The sequence below is a fragment of the Pararge aegeria genome, chromosome 12 (assembly GCF_905163445.1).
Source record: "Pararge aegeria chromosome 12, ilParAegt1.1, whole genome shotgun sequence".
NCBI classification, from domain to species: Eukaryota; Metazoa; Arthropoda; class Insecta; order Lepidoptera; family Nymphalidae; genus Pararge; species Pararge aegeria.
This window is the reverse complement of record NC_053191.1, coordinates 13,641,247-13,667,226: the sequence shown is the minus strand read 5'-3', so window position 1 is coordinate 13,667,226 and position 25,980 is coordinate 13,641,247. Positions and strand designations below refer to the sequence as shown.

The following is a 25,980-nucleotide window of genomic DNA, read 5'->3' as shown; positions in this document are numbered from 1 at the left end:
TTGGGGTGGTACCGTGGTAGGTATATTGTGCAGAATAGTAGGCTAGAGTTAGTATGGGAAAGATCTACGTATCAGTAGGTAATACACTAATGACGTCTTGGGTAACCGCTGTCCGCTATTGTCCCCTGCTCTAGTACTAACTCTATTACTCTTTATCATCACATCGACCCATTACCGCCCACAACACAGCACGGGTCTCCACCTACAATGAGAAGGGGTTAAGGCCGTAGTCCACCACGCTGGCCCAGTATTTTTGTGAACATATTTTGAGAACATTATGTAGAACTCTAAGGCATGCAGGTTTCCTCAGGATGTTTTCCTTCACCGTTGAAGCAAGTGATATTTTAATTACTTAAAACGCACATAACTTCGAGAAGTTAGAGGTGCGAGGTGGGATTCGAACTCGGCCCCCGATAGTGAAGTCGAGCTCCTGCCTAATGCGCTATCACCGCTTCAGTCTCTATTTAATCATTTCTATACTCTATATTATAATAATTTATATTTTTAACAGATCACTACCAGCATTATGCCATCGCTAGGAATCACGGAATACTATGCAGGAAAAGCGATCTTCATCACAGGAGCTACTGGCTTCATGGGAAAGGTCTTGGTAGAGAAACTGCTCAGGTCTTGCCCTGAAGTTAAAACTATATACATCCTTGTCAGAACGAAGAAAGGCCAGAGTCCAGTGGCAAGATTAGATAAATTCCTTAAATCAAGGGTAAGCAATATTTATTTATTTAGTTCCATAAATAAAAATTTACATAAAAGGAATACAGACATGCACAGATAAAGTACTAAAATGTATATATATATATATGCACACAATAATATAATATATATTGACGGTTGATTTGCGCAGTGGGCAGCGATTCTGCTTTCTGAGTCCAAGGCTGTGGGTTCGATTCCCACAACTGGAAAAATGTTTATGCGATAAACATGAATCTTTTTTCAGTGTCTGGGTGTTTATCTGTATATTATAAGTACTTATTTATGAATATTATTGATTAAAATATTCATCAGTCATCTTAGTACCCATTACACAAGCTACGCTTACTTTGGGGCTTGATGGCGATGTGTGTATTGTCGTAGTATATTTATTTATTTAACTTTAATTTCCACTTTCTCACTAAAATAATTTCCTCGTGCTTCTTCAAAAGTTAATTATTACCAAAACATGAATATGTAACGTTTACCTTAAATACTTAATTCACTAACACTATTATATACAGTAAGGTCGTACTATTTATTCATTCTTAACCAAACATTTATTTATGCGATTCGTAACAAACTATTTTAAGCAAATTAGACATTTTTGTCATTTAATACAGAATAACCAAAGTCTTTGTTTTGATGCGTTGATTCGTTATATACTTAAATAATTAAAAGAAATCAAACTGCACATATTTCGAATAAAGTTTCAATCATGATCCGCAATCTATTAACGTCACTGGGAGGAGTTGGTGACTTGACTTCACTTGTATTTTGGTGGACTCCACACACCTTTGAGAACATTGTGTTGAACTTTCAGGCATGCAGGTTTCCTCAGGATGTTTTCCTTCACCGATGAATCAAGTGATATTTTAATTACTTAAAACGCACATAACTTAGAAAAGTTAGACGAGGATTCGAACTCGGCCCCTCAAAGTGAAGTGATATCCTACCTAAAAACGCTTCGCATTATGTGTATGTACTGTCTTAGTATATTTATTTATTTATTTTATTTATGAACATGTATGAACATGTTGTTTCAGGTGTTCGAAAAGCTCCAAGCCATTGATCCGAAAGCCTGCAATAAGATACGTTTAGTACCCGGTGACATCCTTCAAGAGAACCTCGGGTTGTCGGTAAAGGATGAAGAGGAACTCCTTCGCGAATGCCAGATTGTCTACAACAATGCTGCTTGTGTGAGGTAAAAATATAAGCTTAAGGTGTGGAGTGTTCTGTCAAATTCATTTGCAAAATGAAGTTCAAAGAACTAATACTATTCATAATTTACTGTGAGATGGTGATAACAAAAAAAAATTAACCCGGTTAAGTTTGTAGTGGGCCCTTCTTAGACCAGGGCGCGTTTGGAACCCACGTAGCCTTAGGTTGGCGAACAAAGTTATTACCATCCCCTTACAATTATGTAAACGTATATGTATGAATGCTTCATAAGTGCCTATGATAGGCGTACATGAATAAAGTTTTCAAAAAATTTTTTAATAAAAATTTAAATAAAAAAAAATGTTTATTTTTCGGAATATGCAGTTTTTAGCTAATACTCAAGTTTAATTTTAAAGTCATTTTTTATTTTAGATAAAATAATGAATTTCTAATATTTTCAAAAAAGATAATTTCTGGATATAACAAATGTCTGACTTTTATTTGAATTCGGTGTTTACCTGTGGGCTATGTTATAACTCAGTCAGATGTGAAAAAGCTTGCTTTATTTCATGCTGTATTTAATATTTCAGTTTTAATTTACACATCCGGCTAGCTGTTAAAATGAACACGTTGGGAACTCAGAAAGTTTTAAAATTAGCTGAGAAAATGACAAAACTAGAGGTATGTAATGTAACTTGTTGTAACAAATTCTTGGCATAATCATACTTTTTTGTATATTATGTTTGTATTACAGTTTTAACACACACATATCTCTAGGGTTATCACGGTCAAAGTGCTTAGCGGGTTTGAATCCATTTGGTTCGGCATTTTTTTATATATTCTTCTGAAGTAATAATATATATATTCTTTCACTATAATGTAAGGATGTTACGTATTTCCAAAAAAACAAACTTTAAGTAACCTTAAGTGTGTAATCTATTTAATTTTTTTTTTTAACAACATCATATACAACATTGTAAATACACAACACAATACGAATAAAAATATAAATCAAAATAACAAAGATAAGTGTAACACTGATTTTATATTTAACAAAAAGGCATAGTCGGTGGCCACCATACTGGTGTTGATTGTACCTTCTAACACTGCCAATAGCGACCATAGAAAACGTGGTCAGTGACTACAACTATTTGTTAAATATAATATCTTTTTTAATAATAAACATTAAAAACTTTTTTGTTTATGAAGATCTATGATTATTTAATTTTTCCAACTATCTCGTGGTTTTATGTTTAATTCCTGGGTGGACATATTTTTGAATTTGTTGCATTTTTCCTAGGTGTTCGTTCACGTATCAACTACATTTTGTCATGATGACTTGGACGTTGTAGAAGAGAAACTATATCCTTCGAAACATAACCCTCAGGATATTATCAACATGGTTGATTGGATGGATGACGAAACTTTGACTGCTTTACAACCTGAGTAAGTTAAGCCAGAAAAAAACGTTTTTTAATTTATCACCAAAAATAAAATAATATTGAAAACTTTAATCATTTAATCCGATTGACGTCCACAGCTGGACAAAGGTCTTCTGTAGCTTGTTTCCAGGGATTCCCAGCGACTCGCTTGATATCGTCTGTCCACCTCGCTGTCGCCATTCTAGGACCTAGGGACCCCAACGTCTATCGGTTCTTCGAGTTATTTGGTCAGCCTTTGAGATTCGTTTAGCTATGTCGGTAACTCGAGTGCTTCTACGGATCTCCTCATTTCTGAATGACCCAGAAAGAGATACTCGTAATATAAATTCAAAAAATGTTTTATTTATGTAGACCTTATTACAGCCACTTATGAAGCGTTCGTACATTTAACATGTTACACTTAGTTTAGTGATGGTGATATCTGCATTCATTAACTTAAAACTAAAGCTAGTTAGCTACGAGTAACTAACTAGCTAGCTAGCTAATGCTAGCTATGCAGCTGATTGACTCTTATGAGGCCCATAGTAAGCAGCCACGTTTGAGATCCAGAAGGCATCACTGGCAATACGCACAGTTTAAAGACTTCAGGCACTGAGAGTTTTTTAATCCAATTCTGGTAAATTTCTGTCACTAGCACTTGTGGGGAAGGACTTGTTGCTGATGTTTTTTGTTCGGACGCTCTAATGTCCGGAACCGTTTTTTATACCTATTTTAAATAACTAATTTTATAAATGTTACATAACGAGAGCCATTTTTTTTCTATAGGACTTGTCGAGATTTACATTTGCATACAATACTTCATCTAAGTCATTAGGCAAAGAGTACAATAATATTAACTTTACCTTAACCCTATCTTAGTTATTAAGAAACATTAAGATAAGCAGTGTTTTAAGCACTTTACCAAGGGTTCCCAACCTTATTAAGCCAGCGGCGCACTTACAAGTTAAGAAATTTGTCACGGCGCCTGCGCTCTTAACTAGCTATTAAAAATAGAGAGGTAGGACTAGGTTTTTTAGGTAGGTTTTTTAAATACAGAAGGAGCGCCTCGCGATGCGTCTCTGTACTTTCTACGGCGCCCAGTTTGGGAAGCCCTGCCTTGGTAGATAATATTATTTCCTTTAATTAGGCCACGAGCTTTTTTGTTACTCACTTAAATATGTTCTCTTGCAATTTCAGATTGATAAAACCGTACCCGAACACATACGGCTACTCAAAATGTTTGACGGAGAGCCTAGTATCTCAGTACAATGGAAAGTTTCCTATTGCAATCGCGAGACCGTCTATTGGTGAGCTTTTCTTCGCAGAATCATTACCTCTTCTTTCTACGCACGTTTCGCTCCGATACCTCAGATGTTGACCTTACTATGAACAATTGCTAAGAGTTACTAATTGTGAACAATGAGCCACTAACTCACTCTCTCGAACTGCCTCGTTAGTCTAGTGGTTAAACTACAGAGAATGAGGTCCTGGGTTCGAATCCCGGGTCGGGCCAAATTATATAAGGTACACATATTGTCTATTTCCTATAAAATAATTTTTGGGTGCCAGCTAGAAAGTTGGCGGGGTCAGCTCCCGTGCATCGGAGAGCAAGTAAAACCCCGACGGTTTACCACGGTTCATCATCATCGTCATCACATCAACCGATAGACGTCCACTGCTGGACATAGGTCTTTTGTAGGGAGTTCCAAGTTCCACGGTTCTGAGCCGCTTGGATCCAGCGGCTACCTGCGACGCGCTTAATGTCGTCTGTCCACCTCGTTGGGGGCCGACCAACGCTGCGCTTACCAGTTCGGGGCTGCCATTCCAGCCCCTTGGGACCCCAACGTCCATCCTTTCTCCGAACTATGTGCCCGGCCCATTGCCACTTCAGCTTCGCGACTCGTTGAGCTATGTCGGTAACTCTGGTTCTTCTACGAATCTCCACATTACTGATTTCATCGCGTAAAGATACTCCGAGCATAGCTCTCTCCATCGCCCGCTGAGTGACTCTTAGCCTTCTTATGAGGCCCATAGTTAACGACCATGAACGTACCACGGTTATTAACACTTTATTTAAAAGAAATAAAGAAAGGAAAAATGTTATAATTGTCATACATTTGTGTAAAATGTTATATTTGTATATTATACATTTTTTAGAACATATTCTGCATTGAATGAGCTTTCGTTCATATTTTTAGGAGCTTGATTAGTAATTAATACATATTTGAACTTGTTGACTAGGCTGTTTATACAACGTGTAAATGAAAACTGAAATAATACTTCACAGGCTTTAGAGGTACATTATGCACTGTCTCTAAGACTTACCAGTAAACCTCCATAGTTTTTACTGATAGAATTCAGAGACAGCCCTTGCAATATTAAAATCATGTGTCTCCTGTCATTTTATTAGGTACGCTCAACGTAGCGTAGGTGCTATGCGTGTGTCGATCTTTTATCTTCAATAGGGTTGTCACAAGTAAACACTTAAAATGTTTTGAATTCGGTTGTATGGAAAAATAAATTTGCTTCTTGTGATTTAATATTTTTACAGAGTGATACCTTATGAAGTGTAGGTACTTATGCATCCTTCAATATTATTTCGTAATTATGTTACACGTTGTATGGTTTTAAATTATGCAGTGGCAGGTCCAATATTCTCATCCTTATCTCAAGGAACCATTTTGTAAAGGTACAAATTATAATGCATAAATTGACCATTAGTATGTTTAAGTGATATGTTTTGTTTCTATTTGTTTTAGTTGTACCCTCTTTGAAAGAGCCTATGCCGGGGTGGCTAGATAACATTAATGGGCCATCCGGAGTGGTTTATGCTGCTTCCAGAGGTAATATTACGTTCTTAAATTTAAATGTGTCGTCATCATTTCCCATTACCGAACTGCTGAAAAAGCAAACGGCACAGGATTCGTTCGATTCGTTGCCAAAATATACCATACTGCAGCTCAAGAACTTCAATAAGACATAACCAAGCGATTGCCTGAGCCGCTATGGTTTACATTAAGAGCTTTCTTTTTTTATAATTATACCAAACTACCGTGCCATGTAGTGGCAGATCAGAACACAGTTGTCACCACCCCGCCTTTTTTCCCATTACCGAACTGCTGGAAAAGCAAACGAAACTGGAACGAGGGTATGCACCGGGTATGAAATGAAGAAAATCTCCATTACGAGTTATAAAAACTTAAGGATAGGCATTGTAAGAGTTATAAAAAGCGTACCCTTAAGTATTTGTAACTCGTACTGGAGTTTTTATTAAGAGATTGTTCTTTTTATAATTGAACCGGCCTACCGTGCGATGTACTGGCAGATCAGAATACAGTTGTCACCCCGCCTTTTCCCGCGGGTGTCGTACGAGGTGACTAAGTGAAAGTTATATATCGGAGAACGGGCTGCAGCGTCTTCTGTACATCTACTAGCACCTACTGGGATCACCAACCCGTCTGCCCAGGGTGTTGATTATGGCAAACCTTCCCGTTGGACAGGCCTTTAGTCCAGCAGTGGACTGTTTTAGTCTATTGATGATACCACTAAAGACTTGGCGCGCCGGTTCGATGTCGTGTGGAAACCGATTAAGGGTATGGTTTAGTATAACTGCCATGCCGCTACCAGTTACCATCTTAGACTGCATCATCACTTACCAGCAGGTGAGATTGTAGTTCCTGTAGAGGAAAAACTAAATTTTGTTTACCGTGTGGTTTCCCATGTCTAGAATGGTCAGCAAGTCTCTTCTTTATAGAAATCCCTAATTAAGGAATTTTTTTGGCTTTTAAATTAAATATAAAAAGAAGAAAAATATAATAAAATTTAATATAAAAAAAAGAAGAAGGAATACTTTATTGCACACAAACACCAAAATATACATAAAATAAAGAATAAACAAACAAGAATTGTAGGCATGCAAAGGCGGCCTTATTGCTGCAAGCAATCTCTTACAGGCAACCTCTGGCATATAATTATATAATGAACGAAGAAAAATACAAATAAAACACATTAATAACGATATTTGTTCAAATTACTTCACTCAAAGATAGTAGACTTTAAGACTAAAATATGGAAAGGGATTGACTTTTACAACAGCCTTAAAAGCGGAAGAGTTACCGAATAACTTTTTTAAATAAAAAAAACTTTTATTGCAGGTGTTCTACGGACAATATACTGCAAAGACACTACAAAATTGGACACAATTTGTGTTGACTTAGCAATAAATGCTATCATCATTTTAACCTTCTTGACTGGAATTGAAAAGTAAGACCGCATATTTATATAGTTGTATTTATTTATCTATACAGGTTTCGCACGGTGCAATGTATGTAAGTGTGCATGTAATTTGAATTTGTAGGGAAACATCGTCAGGAAACCTGCATACCTGAGACTGCTTTAAAAATTTTGCAAATGCGCGTGAATTCTACCAATCCGGACATCTACCACTAGGACAGCGTGGTTGATCATGGCCTACTCCTTTCTGATTCTGAAGGAGAGCTGTGCCATTTAGCGGGCCGGTAAAGGTTTGGTAACGATGAATACTTTAGAAATACCTACTCTTCTTCGTCGCGATCCATTCAACTTAGGACTCTCTTTACAATGATTTTACGAGGTAGGCAGCGTGCCTACCTCGGCTTTATGCCTAACTCTCCCCTCGAGCATGATTCTTTTTTTTTGTGCAAAAACAGTCATTGCCTAGAAGTAAATCTTATTATATAGGCTAAACATTGCCGAAACAGGACATTAATTTACAATAGTAAACATTTTAAAAGCATTGAGCAGAGCAGTGTGAAAAAAGTATGTATGTATAAGTACGTAATTATTAAAAACGGCAAGCAAGAAAAAGGTAAAGTTAAAGATTAAGTTGAGTATAAAGGTTCATCAAACAGACACACAGACAGGCTTAATTCCAACTTCCAACACAGTTTTAGTTAATCATAACTTGTTAAATTTATGCCATGCTATATTAACTTTATTTGTTTAATTTTCTTTTCTAGGCCTAAAGATATTCGGGTCTGTAACTTATCCCAATATGGTGTCAAAGATATCACTTGGGTTGAATGTAGAGAGCATTGTGAGTATTTTTTATTTAGCTCTTAATCGACCGCCATCGTATCTTGCTGTTCTGTAATCCTTGTTGACATGTATTTATTTTAATTGCATTTAATTTTATTTCGTAACTGATGTACGAGTACTTGTTGACGGATGTTAAATTTTATTATAATATTATAGGCTACTTTTAATCCCACAGACGAAGCTACAGCTAGTGAATTATAATAATTGAAGTCTATTTTCAGGGTCGAAGTATTTGAGCAAGTATCCCTTGTCTTTGGTATTATGGTACCCATCGGCGACAGCCAAAAATTACAAATGGGAGCACAAGATATGTGAATTCTTCACCCACTTAGTTCCAGCATACTTAATTGATTTGCTGTTATTTTTACTGGGAAAGAAAACTTTGTAAGTATTACTTATTTGTATTTATATAAAGCACCTATTGACGCAGATATTCAATGGCTTATAATTGGATTAAAGGCCGTTTATGAATAAATATCGTAGCTTTAGGTTTAAGTTGGCGTACGAAGTTATCACCATCCCCTTACGATTATGTAAACATAATATATTATGTATGAACGCTTCATAAGTGCCTGTGATAGACCTACATGAATAAAGAAATTTTGAATTTGATTTTAAATAAACAACTATACTACGACAATACACACATCGCCATCTAGCCCCAAAGTAAGCGTGGCTTGTGTTATGGGTACTAAGGAGGAGAATGTATATTTTTATGAATAATATATGTAAATATGTACTTATAAAATACAGATTAACATTCAGACACTGAAAAACATTCATGTTCATCACACAAACATTTTCCAGTTGTGGGAATCGGAACCCACGGCCTTGGACTCAGAAAGCAGGGTCGCTGTCCACTGCGCCAATCGGTGTTTATAGCTAGACCAAAACGCCTGGTTAATTCGGTTGCTTTACAGACATAATAAATAAAATAAAAAACCATTTATTTATCATCACAAATATATAAAATTTACTTTGACGTTAAATTCTATTTTATACAAAATATACAGATAAGTCTTAGATTATCTGGCATTTACTTTGCATAAGTTTCATGTTTTTCATGTCACTATTTTTTTTATTTTTACTTAATATCTTTATATTGTCACAGTTTTCTAAATATTATTGTCATAATATTTTCTTATTAGTTTGGTGTTTTTTTTTTTTTTTTACAGACAACATGATTTATATATTTTTTTTGTATAAATACACTAATACTGAGTTTTAAAAAGTGTAGTCGTTTTAATGATAGGAACTAACAAGGCCGAGAGCTTTCTGATATCTCTTATTTAGCCCTGTATACATACATTTAGTTTTCATTCCCTGAAGACTGCCCTGAATTTTTTTTATGCACTTAATTTAGCTCAGTTAGCTAAGTTAGCTTTTGACAGTAATCTCGCCCTAATCCGTTTCTACGCGACATCGTAACGGAACGCTAAGTCCTTTTGCGTCTTTGTTGCAAGGGATGAACTCGGTCACCCGAAAGCGAGGGCTTGAAAGCATTACAAATCAACGCTGTAACGCCTGCAGGCTGCAATTAATGATGACATATTTCAGCATGGTCCGAATAATCGATCGACTGACGTTGGGCTTAGAGGTGTTGGAATACTATAACACACGGAATTGGGTGTTCAAGAATGAATACTTCAAATCGTTAAAACACCGAATCACGAGAGAAGAGGACGAAACATTTTTCACAGATTTCTCGGTAAGCTTTTTTAATTCACTTTAACACAAAGATGGAGTTCAACTAAAAGTTTTTGGTAATTTTTTATAATTTGTTTTAATATTGATTTTTAATTGAATTATTTTTTGTATACCTGTAATTGATAACTGGACTCGGACTATAAACTATTAATGGGTCGCTGATGCCTATAGCACGGGATTACCTAAATTAGGCAGCATAGACCGTCCATAATTTTTGTTTGTGTATCACTTAATGTAATCATGTGGCCACAATAAATCATTTCTTCATTTCATTTCATTCAATGATAATACAGTGTATTGTTGGTATATCTAATGAAATTTATAAATAAAATAAACAAATAAACCCTTGACTGCAATCTCATCTGTTAGTATGTAACAGATGGTATGTAACATCTGTTAGTATGTAACAGATGGTAACGGGCTAATCTGTTGACAGCTATATTGAATCCATACCCCTAATCTGTTGCCACGCGACATCGTACTGGAACGTTAAAGCGCTTGGGAAACACAGGTGCACTCTCTATTCCCTCATTCTCATCGTCCGTTAGGACGGCAGAATTCCAATTTCCTAACTTCGAGATGTTACTAAGAATTTCTTGATAGAAACCCCAATACCTTTCCTTGGCCAGACCCGATGATTTAATTCCAGACCTCGTGATCTGCATTGTGCAATACCACTCGGTTAAGTAACAAAATGTCTGTGTCCGTAGAGGGTACATTGCCGAAGATCTGTTTGGTGTGGAGTATAAGGATTGAAGAGATTATAAATTACACCATACAGATTCTCCTGCTTTTCGCGGAGTATAGCAAATAAGGCTTAATTTTCATGATACACCTATATATAAACTCTAAGCAAGTGTAGTTATTCATAGATTAAACCTGCCTTTCAAGGTTAATGACGAAGTAGTCGTTTTGATAGTTTAGCCCTAGTAGAGCTTTTTGTGACAGAGCTCGTCCGGGAAAGTACCACCGTTTTAACACCAACCCTCTGTTTAATGGACATTGCACAGCATTTTATACGACATGTTCTTCGAATGCAGAGTTTAACAGTTGCTCTCTTTATACGCGATAATTTTCTACTTACCATCAGAGTCGATTATCGCTATAAAGATTAAACTTACCATCCAATGTTGATGTCGTTTTTTTGCATTACAAACATAGTTATTACTCCACAACAGGTTCTTAGATTGATGATGTGGTTAAATAACTTTTGTACATGTTTTATTTAGAACGCGGACCTGGATCTTTATATGGAGAACTACGTGAAAGGCATAAGGGAGTTTTACTGCAAAGAGGATCCCTCCACTATACCTCAAGCCAAAATATTGCACAAGCGGTCAGTATGTTTTTCAGCCTATTAATGTACCACTACTAGGTAAAGTCCTCTCTCTCTCTCTGAGAGAAGAGCTAAGACTCGCAACGCTGGCTGGCCATGCGAGTTGGCGGGCTAAGAATAAGAAGAAGAAGAAATAATTTATTGCAAACAAACAGCAAAATATACATAAAATAAAGAAGAAACAAAAGAACAAGAATTGTAGGCATGCAAAGGCGGCCTTATTTCTTTTAGCAATCTCTTACAGGCAACCTCTGGCAGAAGGAAAAGTTCCAAGAGAGCGGGATAGTGCAATTATATTAATTATATATATATATTATAATTATAATTATAATTATAATTATATATATATATATATATATATATATATATATAATTGTATAATGAAAGAAGAAAAATACAAATAATACACATTAATAAAGATATTTGCTTATTACATAACCGGAACCAAACTCCGAGATATGGGCGTGCAGAACTAATTTCCTATCTCGAGGCATGTTTCCTACCTAAGAATCAGATCTGTACTCTGGTGCCGGTACACAGGTCACCACCATTTAGGAACTGTCTGACAAGTTCCTAAATATGCAGGCATTTTGGGTCGTCCATAATGTCTACCGAACCCCACGGTCTTTCGCCTATGATACTCAATGAACGCTTGTTGCCTTCTGTCTTCCTAGTCGGGACTACCAACGCTGCGCTTTATGGTACGAAGCCACATTACCATGGCACGCCTTCCCACTACTGCTTCAAGCAGTAATATTATAACGATTGACGTTTTGTTATAGTATTATAATCGTAATGTTTAACGCCAAAAAACTGTAATTTTACACTGAAACAGTTTTAAGTGAAGGTAGGCCCCAGAACCGAAACAGAGCCCCATCGCCCAGAGGCTGTCCTAGCTATATTTTCACCCATTATAACTATAGTTTTGCTACTCGTTGAGCGATGTCAGTAATTTTAACTCAACGCATTCCATTATTACTCCGAGCATAGCTCTCTCAAATCGTTCATTGATTCAATGTAAGCGATAACGCACTGTTTGAAGACTTAGGTCATCAGAGTGTCTAGTAGTTTCTAACTCCGTTTACTTATTCGGTCGCGTGATAGACAATTTATATGGTATGGAAAGAGCGCAACTAGTTACAATATTGGGAAAAGCTACAATCACTAGTTGGCACATATTCGATACCATAGATTTCTATGTAGTTGACTTTTACGAAATCGATTCAGTAAATCTAGTTAGACAATCTCATAATTGGCACTCAAACCATTTAACTCCAGTAATGACTACGTTTTTGCGGCGCTTACGTTTGAGACTCTGGGGCCATCCATGGTCTTCGGACACGAAAAATTTTATTAACATAGTGTCCCAAAAATTGGTCCTTACGTCTGGTGACCCTGGCTGGCGCTTATTTAGCCCAACGGCTAAGTCTAGCTATTCAAAGCCCATAAGTGCCCATAAAGGAACAGTTAGACGGTTTTTATTTATTGTAAATATTAATTTTAGTTTGTAATTATTATTTCCCTTCAAAAATATATTTTTCGTTGGTTTATCTTATTCTAGGTCAATAATATCAAATATATATTCTCCTGTCCATTTAACTCTTAAGTAGTTTTAACCTTAGTGACTATTTTTTATTATTAAAAATGTACTTTCTGTTTCAGGTTGTACTACCTCCATGTAATCGTGAACATTGCTTTCTATGCACTATGCGTTTACTTTTTATATTGGATCGTCAAAAAAGTTTCATTAGTTGTTTAAAGCTGTCTTTGAATCAGAGAGTTATTTATTGCATTGTTATTTATTTATACTTTGTATATCTTGTAAACCACAAAGAGAATCACTCTAGGATTCTAGAAGCGGCCTTTTTGTTTTAAACAATATCTGCCTACCTGGCAAGCAAGCTTGCTGGAAGAATTCACTGTTTATTCACGTACGACCTATCATGTTGGAGTGGTCCTGGCAAAAAGCATCGAATGCCAGAAGAGACAATTTTGATCCGGAATAGAAATTCGCATCACAAGGCCGAGAAACTGAAGAACTCGTAAGAGAATCGTACTTCTTTAATAATTCCTTATTTTTAATATATTTGGGTATTAAGATATAATAATTTAATATTTATTTGGGCCTTTGATCTGTAACGGTGTGAAAATAGTTTTTATATATTTTGTAGTTCATAAAAAATACATTTTAACACCGCCGAAATACTAGGTGATTTGGAAATTAACTGTAATACCCCAACAGACCATAAATGCAAACACTGTTTATTTTCATGACTGTCACCAAGTATTTCTTATGAAAACTGTATATTCCTAGCTATTTCTTCAAAACTATGTACTTCAGGAAAAAGTATTATAACAATAGTTGTTCATTATAATCGTAACTCCTTTCCAACTACTATTTTATATGCATGGAGATATAACAAGCCGGAGGCGGCGCAAAGCTCATCGCGTCTACTCCTACGCTACGCGGAAATGAAATATACTATAAATAAATAAATATATTATGACAATACAATATCTAGTCCCAAAGTGAGAGTAGCTTGTGTTATGGGTACTAAGACAACTGAAGAATATTATACAAATTTAAAGAATAATATACATAAATGCATATAATATACAGATAAACACCCAGACACTGAAAAAAAAATCATCACAAATATTTTCCAGTTGTAGGAATCGAACCCACCACCTTAGAATCAGGAAGCAGGGTCGCTGCCCACTGCGACACTCGCCACACATAGCTTAGAAAAGTTAGAGGTGCAAGCTGGGATTCTCTTATTTTTTATTTGATAATTAATAATTATTGTACTCTATTTCAAGTTTATCACAAACATCCTGTTACTTGTGAGTAAAATAACCCGCGCTTTGCACTTGATGACAACAATTGTCAAATCGTCTAGTCATTATCTTTTTTTCGGTTTAATAATACTACTTACTTATTTTATTTATTACATTTAGACATCTCAATGACTTTAGACAGGAAATAGGTACGTACAGTTTCATATTATTATATAAATACGAACTATAACTATTTATTTATGTATCAAAATGTGCGTTTACATTAAAAATACATTTTTTTTTCTTCATTAAATATTGACTTTTATTTATATCATGCCATTAATCAAAACTATCGCAAGCCATCAAATAAATAAGCACGTCAAGTCGTTAGCAATCATAGAACAAAACAGGCTGCACAACAAAATTTAATACAAGTAGGTATAAAAGATTTAAAAAGAACCCTGAGTAATTATGATCTAAATAATTGTAAGGCGATCAGATAGGACATCTTAACAGAAACCTATTTTATCTGGCAATACACGTTAGCTTTATGCATTATGCAGAACAATAAAAAAGTAGGTAATGTCATAAAAAACAGAAATGTCATATCAAACCTTACTTCAGTTATAGTGTGTTTATTTATTCATAAAAATACCGTACCGCTATGTTCAGGAGAATTCTGTTCAGAAAATATTCAGTTTCTTCAAAACTGAGGACGGATACCCCTTTAAAAATGGAGAAAGGTTGGGATGTGTGAGACGATACATTAAGGTAACACACTGTCTGTTTGATATGGATGGAACAGTTTTAGGTAAATATATATTCCGAGTTGTAGTAAGTCTATACAGGGTTAAATAAAAAGTAACAGAAAGCTCTCGGCCTGTAGTGGTTTACATTAAAACTAACAACATTTGTACCACGACTTTTTTCAACTCGATAGTTTGCGATTTTAATATTCAATCTTTTACATAAATACTCTACTTTTTACTATTCTGTGGTCACTGACCCGACTTCACGACGTTGTCGAATCACATGTATTTGGTTTTACAGTGTAATGTCACTTTACAGAAATAACATGATTTATTAATTTTTTGTATGAAATAAATTAATACTGAATTTGGAAAAGCCACAGATTTTTTTTCATTCTGCATACACGTTTCAGATTCAGAAGTAATATATCATAAAATGATTAAACAAATATGTGAAAAATACAATAGGAAATATCCTAAGGATTTACAACTGCAAGTAAGTTATTAAAAATATAGTTGTTAAATGAAAAGAGATGATATTTTGAGGGCTTTAAGGGTGTTTCGACTCAGCGATCGCAAATTACCAGCGATTAATTCATTGCTTCAAGCCGTTCCAGTCCGTGCAATACTTAGGTCGCTGCGATCGATCGCGTTGACTTGTTTGCAACGTGATGCGGCCTCTCAGAAAGCTCGTGCAAGTAGAATGAACGAATAACGAATTGGCTACCATGTGCAACTGGCCACAGCTACAAAATGCCACGTCGCGCGTCGCTGCCACAAGCATATTTTTTGTAGTGCGCACTTCGAAAATTTGTACCGTGTGGCGGTCTCCTGCGACGTGTGCGACGAGTCGTATTAAAATTTGTAAAAAACACAGAAAAGGCGCGGTTTTTTGGTTGTGTCCAGTGTCCTGTGTTTGGCGTAAAAAACGCGGACGAAGAACGCAGGCAACAATTAGTCGGTTCATAAATGTTATTTTTGATAGGTGTATGGATTAACTGACAGGGAGCTTTGTTCACTGGTTGTAAGAGAAGTGAAGATACCAATATCAGTTGACGAATTCGAGAGACAGTTAAATGATTTGGCTCAAAAAATGTTACCTAGTGCACCCTTACAGAAAGGTTAGCGAAGTTCTAGAAGTATGTTTAGAAATAGTCATCCGGGGAATTACTTCCAAAAGTATTAGTACTAACCTACCACATGGTGGGTCATTTGCTTGTTCCGTCAATTGCTATATAAAAAAAAACTACTATTTCAATGTCGTAACTTGGTCTAGTGGTTCGCATGTTTTACTACGGTACACGAGGCCCTTATTTTTATTGTTCAGCCGTTTTTGTGTGACGCGCGAACAGACAGACAGGCAAAGAAAAATTAGAAAAATAAAAATATTTTGTAGTTTATATCTATATCAAACCTCCACTTAAAATGTTCTAAATAATATATTTAATGTACAGAAATCATCCAGTTACAGTCTTATTATAAGTATTTATAGATGTGGTGCACTGACTTCCTAAAGTTCCGCATCGGTCCTTAAAAGGCGATCAAAAAATAGAACTGGTTTGCCCTTTTTCACTTCCTTCAAAGAGAATAACTGTCCAAACATTCGTGCGACCTCAAAATAACCACAAAGTAGCATTGATGTATAAAATTAATCAGTAATATTGATAATACTTTAATAAGTTTGCCCCTGAATGTAATGCAATTAATAACGATTCTGTCTATAAGAGAGCTTGCAAAGAAACTCTACGATCTCCAACTCAAGCTAAGATTTAGATATAAAGTAAACTTTGTCATTGCTCATACTGTGCTTGGGTTATGTTTAAAGTCATCTTTGATTTGGTATTTATAGCATAAGCTAAAGCTGGAGAAATGAAACTTTGAGCAATTAAATCTTGAAATTATGTTTACATTTACAGACGTGCTTAAATTGTAAAGTCATAGGTTTTTTGTACTTTATTTATTTTCAGGAGCCGAACGCCTACTTACTCATCTTCACGATTACAAAATACCAATGGCTTTAGCGACTAACTCTATGGAACAATCGGTCAGGCTCCATGCCACGGCCAGACCAAAACTGTTTGGGTTATTTCATCACAAAGTATGAACTTGCACCAAACTTGTAGCATTTTACATTACACTTTGAAACAATTGATTTGCATTATTATTTAAAAATGGCGATTCTTCAAATATATCATATGTTCTTGCATATGTTATTATTCATAGATAGTTCGACTGGAGTTTGCCAATAATGTGGTACTTAAAGTAGTTTCTGGAAGACCTCAATAATGCGAACGCCTTAGTTGAGTTTCTCAACAGGTGGCCCTGAGAAAGAACAGAATCTGGATGAAGATTATGACGAATGCTAATGACTCCACCAAGTAACAATTGTTGAGAACACTAACGGTTAAGTTAAAAAGGTCGAAATTCTTCAGTAAAATATTTTAATAAACCTTTCAAGCGTGGTCTGAATACCTCAAAACAAAACTTCTGTAACTAAGCGGGCGATAAAGTGTATCTTCCTACAAACTCAAATAAAATCTACCTAATTATTTGTAGTAACTTTTCGGATTCCTCTTTTTAATTCTCTATTTTCTGATACCAGATAAGCGTTACAGACCCAGAAGTGTTTCGGGGTAAACCAAATCCGGATATCTTTCTGGTAGCTGCTTCAAGATTTCCAGATAAACCATCACCAAGACAGGTCAGAAATTTCATGAATGCAGAGTTGTTCCCTTTTGAGATGTCGTAATTCCAGAAATGTGTTAGCTTAACATATAGAATGCAAACCTGGGTACCTTAAAATCTCTTAGGCACTTATCTCCGGACTTTTTTGTATAGTAAAAATTTACAGACCACTCAGATGGCCCATTTGATTGTTCGTGTAAAACCATAGCCTGTAAACAGAACTACAGTTCGCAAGACATGCAAACAATATTCGTCCGATTGGGCGGACAAATTTATTAAAAGAGGCACCAATGACGCGCGCCCTCCGCATCCTCAATGTCATATCAGAGCAATGTGATTTGTATTGTTGCGCTCTGAGTGAATTCACGAGGATCGCAATGTGGGTTATTTGTTACCCGAATAGGTAATTAAATATTATAATGTTAAGATTATGTAAAAAAAAAAAAAAGCTACACTATCGCATTAGGTTTAAGTATTCTGTAATGATAGTGTTGGAATAAGAATATAAATAACAAATAAATAAATTAATACATCTAACAAAATGCAGCCTTCAACCTGAGGCGTTAAACCTCATGCTCCTTGGCGGCAGAAATAACCAAAGCATTAGTATTTCCCAGGACGAGCTCTGTCACAAAAAGCTCTACTGCTAGTGAGTGATAAATTTAAGTAGGAGGTCCCGAGTTCGATTCCCAGCAGGCACAATTTTTGAATTCAGAATTTCTGAATTTTCTCTGGTTTGGTCTGGTAGGAGGCTGGGGCCCTGGCAAGTTACCATCCTACTGACAAATTCGTATTGCTAAGCTATTTAGTGTTCCGGTACGATGTCGCGTAGAAACCGATTCGGGTTATAACTACCATACTCCCTAACAGGTTATCTTGCTTCTATCTTATACTGCATCGTCACTTACCACCAGGTGAGTTTGCAATCTGGGGTAAACTTGTAGTGGAATAATAAAAAAAAGTGTTTCATTTACAATGACTGCACACTTGATGGATAGCTACCTAATAAAAAAATATGTTAACAGTGTCTTGTATTCGAAGATTCGGCAGTTGGGGTGCAATCAGCGAAAGAAGCAGGCATGCAGGTAAAGTATATTTTGAATTCTACTAGAGGTAGCTAGTGTCCTGGATACACGAGAGAAAATAAAAAGCAGTTTCCCCGCTTTTCTTAAGCATCAGCAAAAAACTTAGACGACTTTGTAGGCAACAGTTAGCTAGCTCCAAAATAATCAAGACATAGCCTCTGTAGCGCTACATTAGTAATTTTCTTCATGAACAAGTTCATGAAAGTAAAAATAGCTAAGAATAACGTGACGTCTTCGGCTTGGGGGGCTTCGGCTGTGGCGAGTTACCACGCTACCGATTAAAACGTGTCACCATACGATTTATACGACGTCGTTCAGAAATATAGGTTTAATATAATCGCCATAACACTTTGATCTTAGCCAAAAGACCGAGATATAATCATCACTAACCCGGGCACCGGTATTTACTTTATTTACTAATGTAATTAGAAAAAAAAAACTATCCTATTTGATATCAGATTACAAAAGTAAAGCTAATCCACAGGTTGTCATGATACCAGACGCGCGGTTAGACCGCGAGCACACACGCCACGCGACGCTGGTCATCCATTCACTCCTTGACTTCAGACCAGAGTTATTCGGCTTGCCGCCTTTTGATGACGCTCCCAGAAAATACAAGAGAATTGAAGATTTTGAGTCTCAGAAAGATTATTAAATACGGATTAATTTAATACTTTTTATTGAAATTAATTTATTGAAGGCAATTTTAATGCATAGGGACAAAGTAAGAAAAATCCAGACAAACCTAATAACCTCCAAGAAAATAACTTTTATGATACACGTCTTAGTTGCTACCTACCAAATTTTAAGATATTTGTAAGTACTTATAAGTTATAACATCACATACAATTTTTAGCAATTTACAACAAGTAACCAAAACATTAGGTTCAAATTAAAAACTGACACGAGACTTCGTGTTTCATACGAGAATCCCTACTAATATTATAAATGTGAGTGTAAGTTTGTTTATAACGCATTCACGCGAAAACTACTAAACCGACCTTCATGAAACTTTGTATACATATTCTTGGAGGTATTAGAAATAATATAGAATACTTTTCATTGAAAAAAAAAAATTACGTAAGATAAAAAAAATGTTTGTGACAAAATCTCAAAATCTCATATATGACTATAGGTGTAGACTATGTAGCAGTACGCTGCCTCCCAAAATTACGCGGGCGAAGCCGCAGGGCACATCTAGTAATTTTAAAAATTGATAAATATTAGAACATAATGTTCTTAAGGGTGAATCTCTTAAGATACAATACTTTGTAATGTTTTAAGGTAAATAAAAAAAAAACTAAAATTAGGACTCCGTGCAATACCGGTTAGGTCTGAAGGTCCTAACCTAACCAATAGGCTATATCTGTATTAAAAGAACGGAATTCTAATGTCACATGTCCGTGTTTTGGTACCTTTTTTAACGGAAACTTTTTTGTGTGTAGATACACACTATAGCATCGCAGCTCCCAAACAAATTGACCAAGGGTTACCCAACCCGCTTTAACAGATAGAGCGTGTTTGTACTCATTCGAATGATCACTCATAGAGAGCATTCGAATGAGCACAAACACGCAGGCCCTTGGTTGATGATGATTGAGGACTTGTGGTGAAAAAAAAACTTAAAAAGTCAAATATATTTTTTATCAATAATCATTACTGATAAGCGAAGTTTCTCAGATTTAGACCTGATTTAGACTTCTTTTTTTAGGACAATATTGCTGATCGCTTATTTGGATGCTGGTCCCATAATTTGCAATTATAAGTTTTATACTCCATATAAAATCAAGAAAATTGATAGTGCTTGTATACTCATTGGATATTGACTTATTATGTTTCTGCGGATTGAGGGTTGAAATTTATGTTAATCTCAGTTTAGACCTTAGAAGTTTATGATAGTAATCAACCAATCCAATGTTTAAAAATCACTCATAATAACCTGAAAATTTTTGACAATTATTTTTAGAATATGTTGACAGATGAATTTTTACTATTACTTTTTCGCTACAGCTTTGGTTTTAACGTTTTTACATAAATCAACTACTGATAACAACACAGAATTAGTTTATCCCGAATGTGGGCTTTTTACACCATCTCAAGAATCAATCGGATTGGTATTTTACGTAAAAATTAATAATACTTCAGACAGAAACGATTACAATGTTGTGATAACTCCAGATGAATGCTGTCTTGAAGGAGATAACGTTGATTGTGAATCTTTACAAATTATCGGGGGATGTACAGATAATGTGCCGAAAGGTAAAATCTCTAAAACCCATTTCTTTTAGTTACCTACCCTATAGAATTGTTACTGCATACTTATAGACACGACCATGCTGTTTCATTGATAATAAAAAGTATCTCATATTTATTTTACAGGTGAAACCAAGATTGTCCTATTAATTGCACCAATCTTAAATCAATTTGATCGTAAAGGAATATGTGCTTTATATATTGATTCTAAAACAAGTAATGGCCAAAATAAAAGGGACACAATTAAAATCAGCTTTGATACAACATTATATAAAAATAAATATGATTTTTCGGATAATTATGAGCACTGTCAATATAAAGATGATGATCCGTTTAACGATTGCTTGCCAGTAAATTGTGATACGTATTATAATGGTAAAAAACCGCATTACAGCAGGAAAATAAAAAGATGCGTTGCTATACCACCCTGTGCTAAAGATGATGACTATGAATATCCTAGTGTTATCTACAATCCACAAACAAATAGGTGCATAGAGGATTCATTGGTAAATGAAGATTTGGAATATATCCAAACATTGGGGAAAGATAACGGTAAAATAAAAAGATCTAAGGAAGTTTTAACGGTAAACGCAATTCATCCAGACACAACAGATTTTGTAAACAATCAAAATGATATTTTGATTGATGACATAGAAACAACTACAACAGAAAAACATGAAAAAAAGTACATTGAAAAATTACGTGCTTCAAATCTTATACCGAAAAATAAATCATCTGAAAGATCTTCAGAAGAAACAAATTGTTTATTAATATTCCTTAAAAAATATTGTATGGACAGCAAATGGACTCTTTTGGTTCTTGTTTTAGTAATTATAGTGCAGTGTTTTATGATTTGCACAATGATTTATTGTTTGTCAAAAACCTATTCTTGTTGTAGAGAAAAGAAAGTAGTCCGAAAATTTTACAACTATCGGCAAGATGTGTCTGTAACCACTCCATTAATTAATACAAGTAATATGGACACCGAGACTACGGGATATGAATTCATGACTGAGTCTTCTAATAACATAGATCAGAAAATAAAATGTTATAAAGCGTGTCAAAAAGAGAAAAATACTGTAAAGAAAAGTATGTCTGATGATATGCTGTCTAAGCTTTTAAATAGACGAGATTGGAGGAAATTTAAATCACAGGCCAAACCTGAACCTGAAAACCACTTTGAAGAGACAAAAGAACTTGGACCTGAAAATGACAAAGCTAATAATCTCACTAGGGATGAAAAAGGGTCAATACGAAATGAAACAAAAGTAATTTTTGAAGATGAAAAAACCAATAAACCTGTTTCCAAAATAACAACTAAATTAGTAAATAAACTTATAGACGAAGATACTTCAAATCAGAGGACAGATATTAAAGGACTCGAAGAAAATTTATCATCAGAAAAGGAAATAAAATGCCACAGTTATAATCGTTATGATGCGAATGTTGCTGAATACAGAGCTGACTTAGCGATAAATACAGCAGGTCTTTTTGATACCGAAAAATCTAAAAAAGTTACACCTATTTCATCTGGAAAAGGCGCACAAGCCTATTTTTCAAACGACTCAATTGATGATTTCTTGTCAGAAAGAGGAATGATTTATTTGGCTGGTGAAAATATGTCAAAGTATACATTTTCTAGTGGTTCCAATGATATGAAACCATCAGTTACGTCATCAGGATCGAGCAAAACTTCAAAAAACTTTGTTAAAAATGTATTTTCCTTGTTGACTAAACGTACTAAACAGAGCCCATCTTCGGACCCGGGTCAAAATAAAGACGTTAACCTCGAACTAATCCACATGTCAAGAGCCTCTGTTTATTCTTCCACTAATGATTCCGAATGTACGAAAAATTTCAAAAGGAAAGATTCTAGAACTTCTTTCTAATTTGTAAGGTTTTTATTTTATAGATTGTATTTATAAGGCTTAATTAAATACTTTAGTGTTCATGCTTATGTTTAAAATTTCTGGCTACAATTGACTTCAATTTAATTAGAGATTAGCTGCATATTTACTCCGCTTGGCTAAAGTAGCGGGGATAACGAGAAAAGCTGTTTGACGCACGTCTGAAAGGGCTAAATATGATCCTACTGATAATTTCCTTAAAGTTCACGTAAATATCAATTCAGTATTTTCAAATTTTAGGTTAGACGATAATTTATTTAAATTGGAGGTGAAGCGAGGGGGGGGATGTCAAGGTTGGTATATTCTGGGCAACTACCGGCTTTACCGATCAGTGGATGCAGAGCAGAGAGTTTCAGATTAGCCCATAAGCAAATTGAGCAATAGTACCTTAAGCTTTTTGTGACAGAACGAGGAAGGAAGTAATAAATACGTGTTTTTCTACCGCCAAACAGCATTACTTTGTTCCGGTAGGAATTTGCAAGCATTTGTCATCCTAAGACTATTAACGTCCCACTGATGTGCACAGCACTTATCTCTCACGGTGCTCCAAAGCGGGTGTGTAGGTTTTACCACAATTAAATAATAATAACCGGGACCGACAGCATTCCATGCTCTCCGAGCCACGGGGGATGACACCACCAACTTACTAACTCCGAGCTGGTGCCGAAAATTCTTTAATGGAAAATACACGACACCTTATATAATGTTGCCCAATCCGGGCTTTGAACCTAGGGTTTCGTGATGTTTGAACTAGCTAACCTCTAAAGCAATTATAAACCAGTTATATGCAAGCATGCAAGCCATTTTCAGAAGGTGCGAGTTCGAATTTCCAAAGTATATGTAAGTAATTATCATTTATTCATAGTCTATTATATTGTTTCTAAGTATTGTTGGACACGACGGGCAGTCACACGGCGGACATATCGTAGATGTTGCTTCCGTTGGTATTGTAACATATTTCACTGGAACCACCTGAGAAAAATAAAACAAAATATTATTCATTATTATCATCATCATACCAACCGATAGACGTCCACTGTTGGACATAGGTCTTTTGAAGGGAGTTCCCAATTCTGCGGTTCCTTGCAGCTTGCGTCCAGCGGCTCCCTGCGACGGGCTTGATGGTCCACCTATTTGGGGGGCAACCAACGCTGCGCTTACCGGTGCAGGCCTGCCATTCCAGCACCTTGGGACCCCAACGTTCATCCTTTCTGCGAACTATGTGGCCCGCCCATTGCCACTTCAGCTGCGAGACTCGTTGAGCTATGTCGGTAACTCGGGTTCTTTTACGGATTTTTGATTTGATCGCGTAGATGTACTCCAAGCATAGCTCTCGCCCGCTGAGAGTACTTTAGACGAAGTGGTTATACCGCCACTTGTCAGTCGCCATAGCTTTGGCTTCCTCGATTAAGCAATTTGGGAGGCTGTATTAAAATATTTTTAGTATGTACCTAAGCAAACCACCATTAAACAAAAGAATCCTTATGGATGCCTTGTTCATGTCCGACTCCATTGTGAATGTTGTCCAACGGCCTAAGGACTAAAAAAACCTCCTCCTCCCTATCTCTACTCGCATTCCGGGAACCACTTATGCATTACATCTGGCACATCATAGGTATGGGCTGTCTCTTTAGGTTATAGACTTTTACCTGTCCTACTCGTCTTGTATGCTTCTTTTCATAATACCTCTCAACATATCCGCGCATGCGCATATCGCATTTACGAGAAGCGAGCGTGTAGCGAGAGCGTATACACTCTGAAGCAAGTGTGATGTAGTGACTAGTGTGCAATTAACATTTTCAAAGAATAAGGTAAGTAGGTATTAATTTTTTTTTAATATAAACCTACCTTTATCTTTGGGAAATGAAGATTTCCTATCAATTTAAACTTCGTCAGTGGACCTCTCGTGACACATGAACACTGAAAAAATACTTACACTTCATTTATGTACATAGTATCATAAATACCTTACTGTCTGCTTATAAAATAACATCAACGTGTATAATACGTGTAAGTATATGATTAATATTATGAGCTAATTTATAATACTTACACCAGGCTAAAACATAAATATTGAATTATAAATTAAATAAATGCGGTTAATTTATCGTTACATTAATTATAAATTACTGACTTTAAAAAACATGGATTTAATTTTAATTATTTATTAATGCTTTATGAACTTACAACTTTAGCTCACAACAATAATACTGTTTAAAAAAAAGTCTCTATACTTCACTAAATTAATTCAACTATTTCTCGAACATCATAGCTGAATAAAATTGTTTTAAGGTAATAAGTAATATATATATATATTTTAATTACTGTTTTCAATATTTATTATCTTTATCCCTTAATGCACACAGCATTAAATAATTTATCGAACTATCTTTTGTGTTGCTTAAAAATACTTAATTAGTGTTACTTACAATCTGTAAATAAAAAAGCCATATATCAAAATTCTACTCAAAACTTTAATACGATTTTATTTTGAGAGTAAGTAAGTTAGTTTTAACTACGCTATAGCCATGTCCCAACGTTTAAATGTTGGATGGTGGTCGGTTACTTTTCCATTGCGATCTCCTTAAGGAAGTTTCACTCAAAAACTTACCGTCTGTGGCTAGAAAAATTAGAAATACATTTTTTATGTCATGTTATAATAGTATGCTCAGTAAACATTTTGGTTTATAAGTTGATAAAATAACTGCAAACCTTAGTCTGAAATAAAAGAAGTCAAATTTTAGTAATATTCCTATCTTAATATATATAAATCTCCTGTCACGATGTTTGTCCGCGATGGACTCCTAAACTACTTAACCGATTTTAAATTAAATTGACACACCGTGAGCAGTCTGGTCCAACTTAAGAGATAGGATAGTTTAGATCTTTAATTATAGTCGCAATTTTATTTTATTGCAAATTATTTGTCTATAATTTATTGACAGTCACATGTTATATATATACTACTATACTCATTTAAGGCGATACTGAATACTTTAAAAACAAAATCAAACGCAGACGAAGTCGCGGGCAACAGCTAGTATGATTATATAGATAGTTAAATGAGGATGTTTAAATACTGATTTATTGTTAATAATAATAATACGAATAAAC

General features: G+C 35.3%; 3 protein-coding genes across 3 annotated transcripts; all 3 read left to right on the top strand.

Annotated features, from left to right (window-relative positions):
* The first annotated feature begins 526 nt into the window (after window positions 1-526).
* Window positions 527-13,749, top strand: LOC120628386 (putative fatty acyl-CoA reductase CG5065). The gene is made up of 12 exons (XM_039896732.1): window positions 527-721; window positions 1,755-1,912; window positions 2,460-2,550; window positions 3,170-3,315; window positions 4,488-4,597; window positions 6,050-6,133; window positions 7,445-7,553; window positions 8,288-8,364; window positions 8,588-8,750; window positions 9,924-10,074; window positions 11,303-11,409; window positions 13,072-13,749. Exons 1-12 carry the CDS (start codon window positions 527-529, stop codon window positions 13,166-13,168), a joined length of 1,488 nt encoding a protein of 495 aa, XP_039752666.1. The 3' UTR covers window positions 13,169-13,749.
* Window positions 13,750-14,864: 1,115 nt separating this feature from the next.
* LOC120627941 (probable pseudouridine-5'-phosphatase) lies at window positions 14,865-19,361 on the top strand. Its single transcript, XM_039896068.1, has 7 exons — window positions 14,865-14,998; window positions 15,350-15,432; window positions 15,922-16,057; window positions 16,904-17,034; window positions 17,539-17,637; window positions 18,647-18,706; window positions 19,191-19,361. The coding sequence occupies exons 1-7, from the start codon at window positions 14,980-14,982 to the stop codon at window positions 19,359-19,361; spliced, it is 699 nt and encodes a 232-aa protein (XP_039752002.1). The 5' UTR covers window positions 14,865-14,979.
* A 1,324-nt stretch (window positions 19,362-20,685) lies between these two features.
* Window positions 20,686-22,848, top strand: LOC120627939. The gene is made up of 2 exons (XM_039896067.1): window positions 20,686-20,965; window positions 21,086-22,848. Exons 1-2 carry the CDS (start codon window positions 20,686-20,688, stop codon window positions 22,846-22,848), a joined length of 2,043 nt encoding a protein of 680 aa, XP_039752001.1.
* The last annotated feature ends 3,132 nt before the right edge of the window (window positions 22,849-25,980 follow it).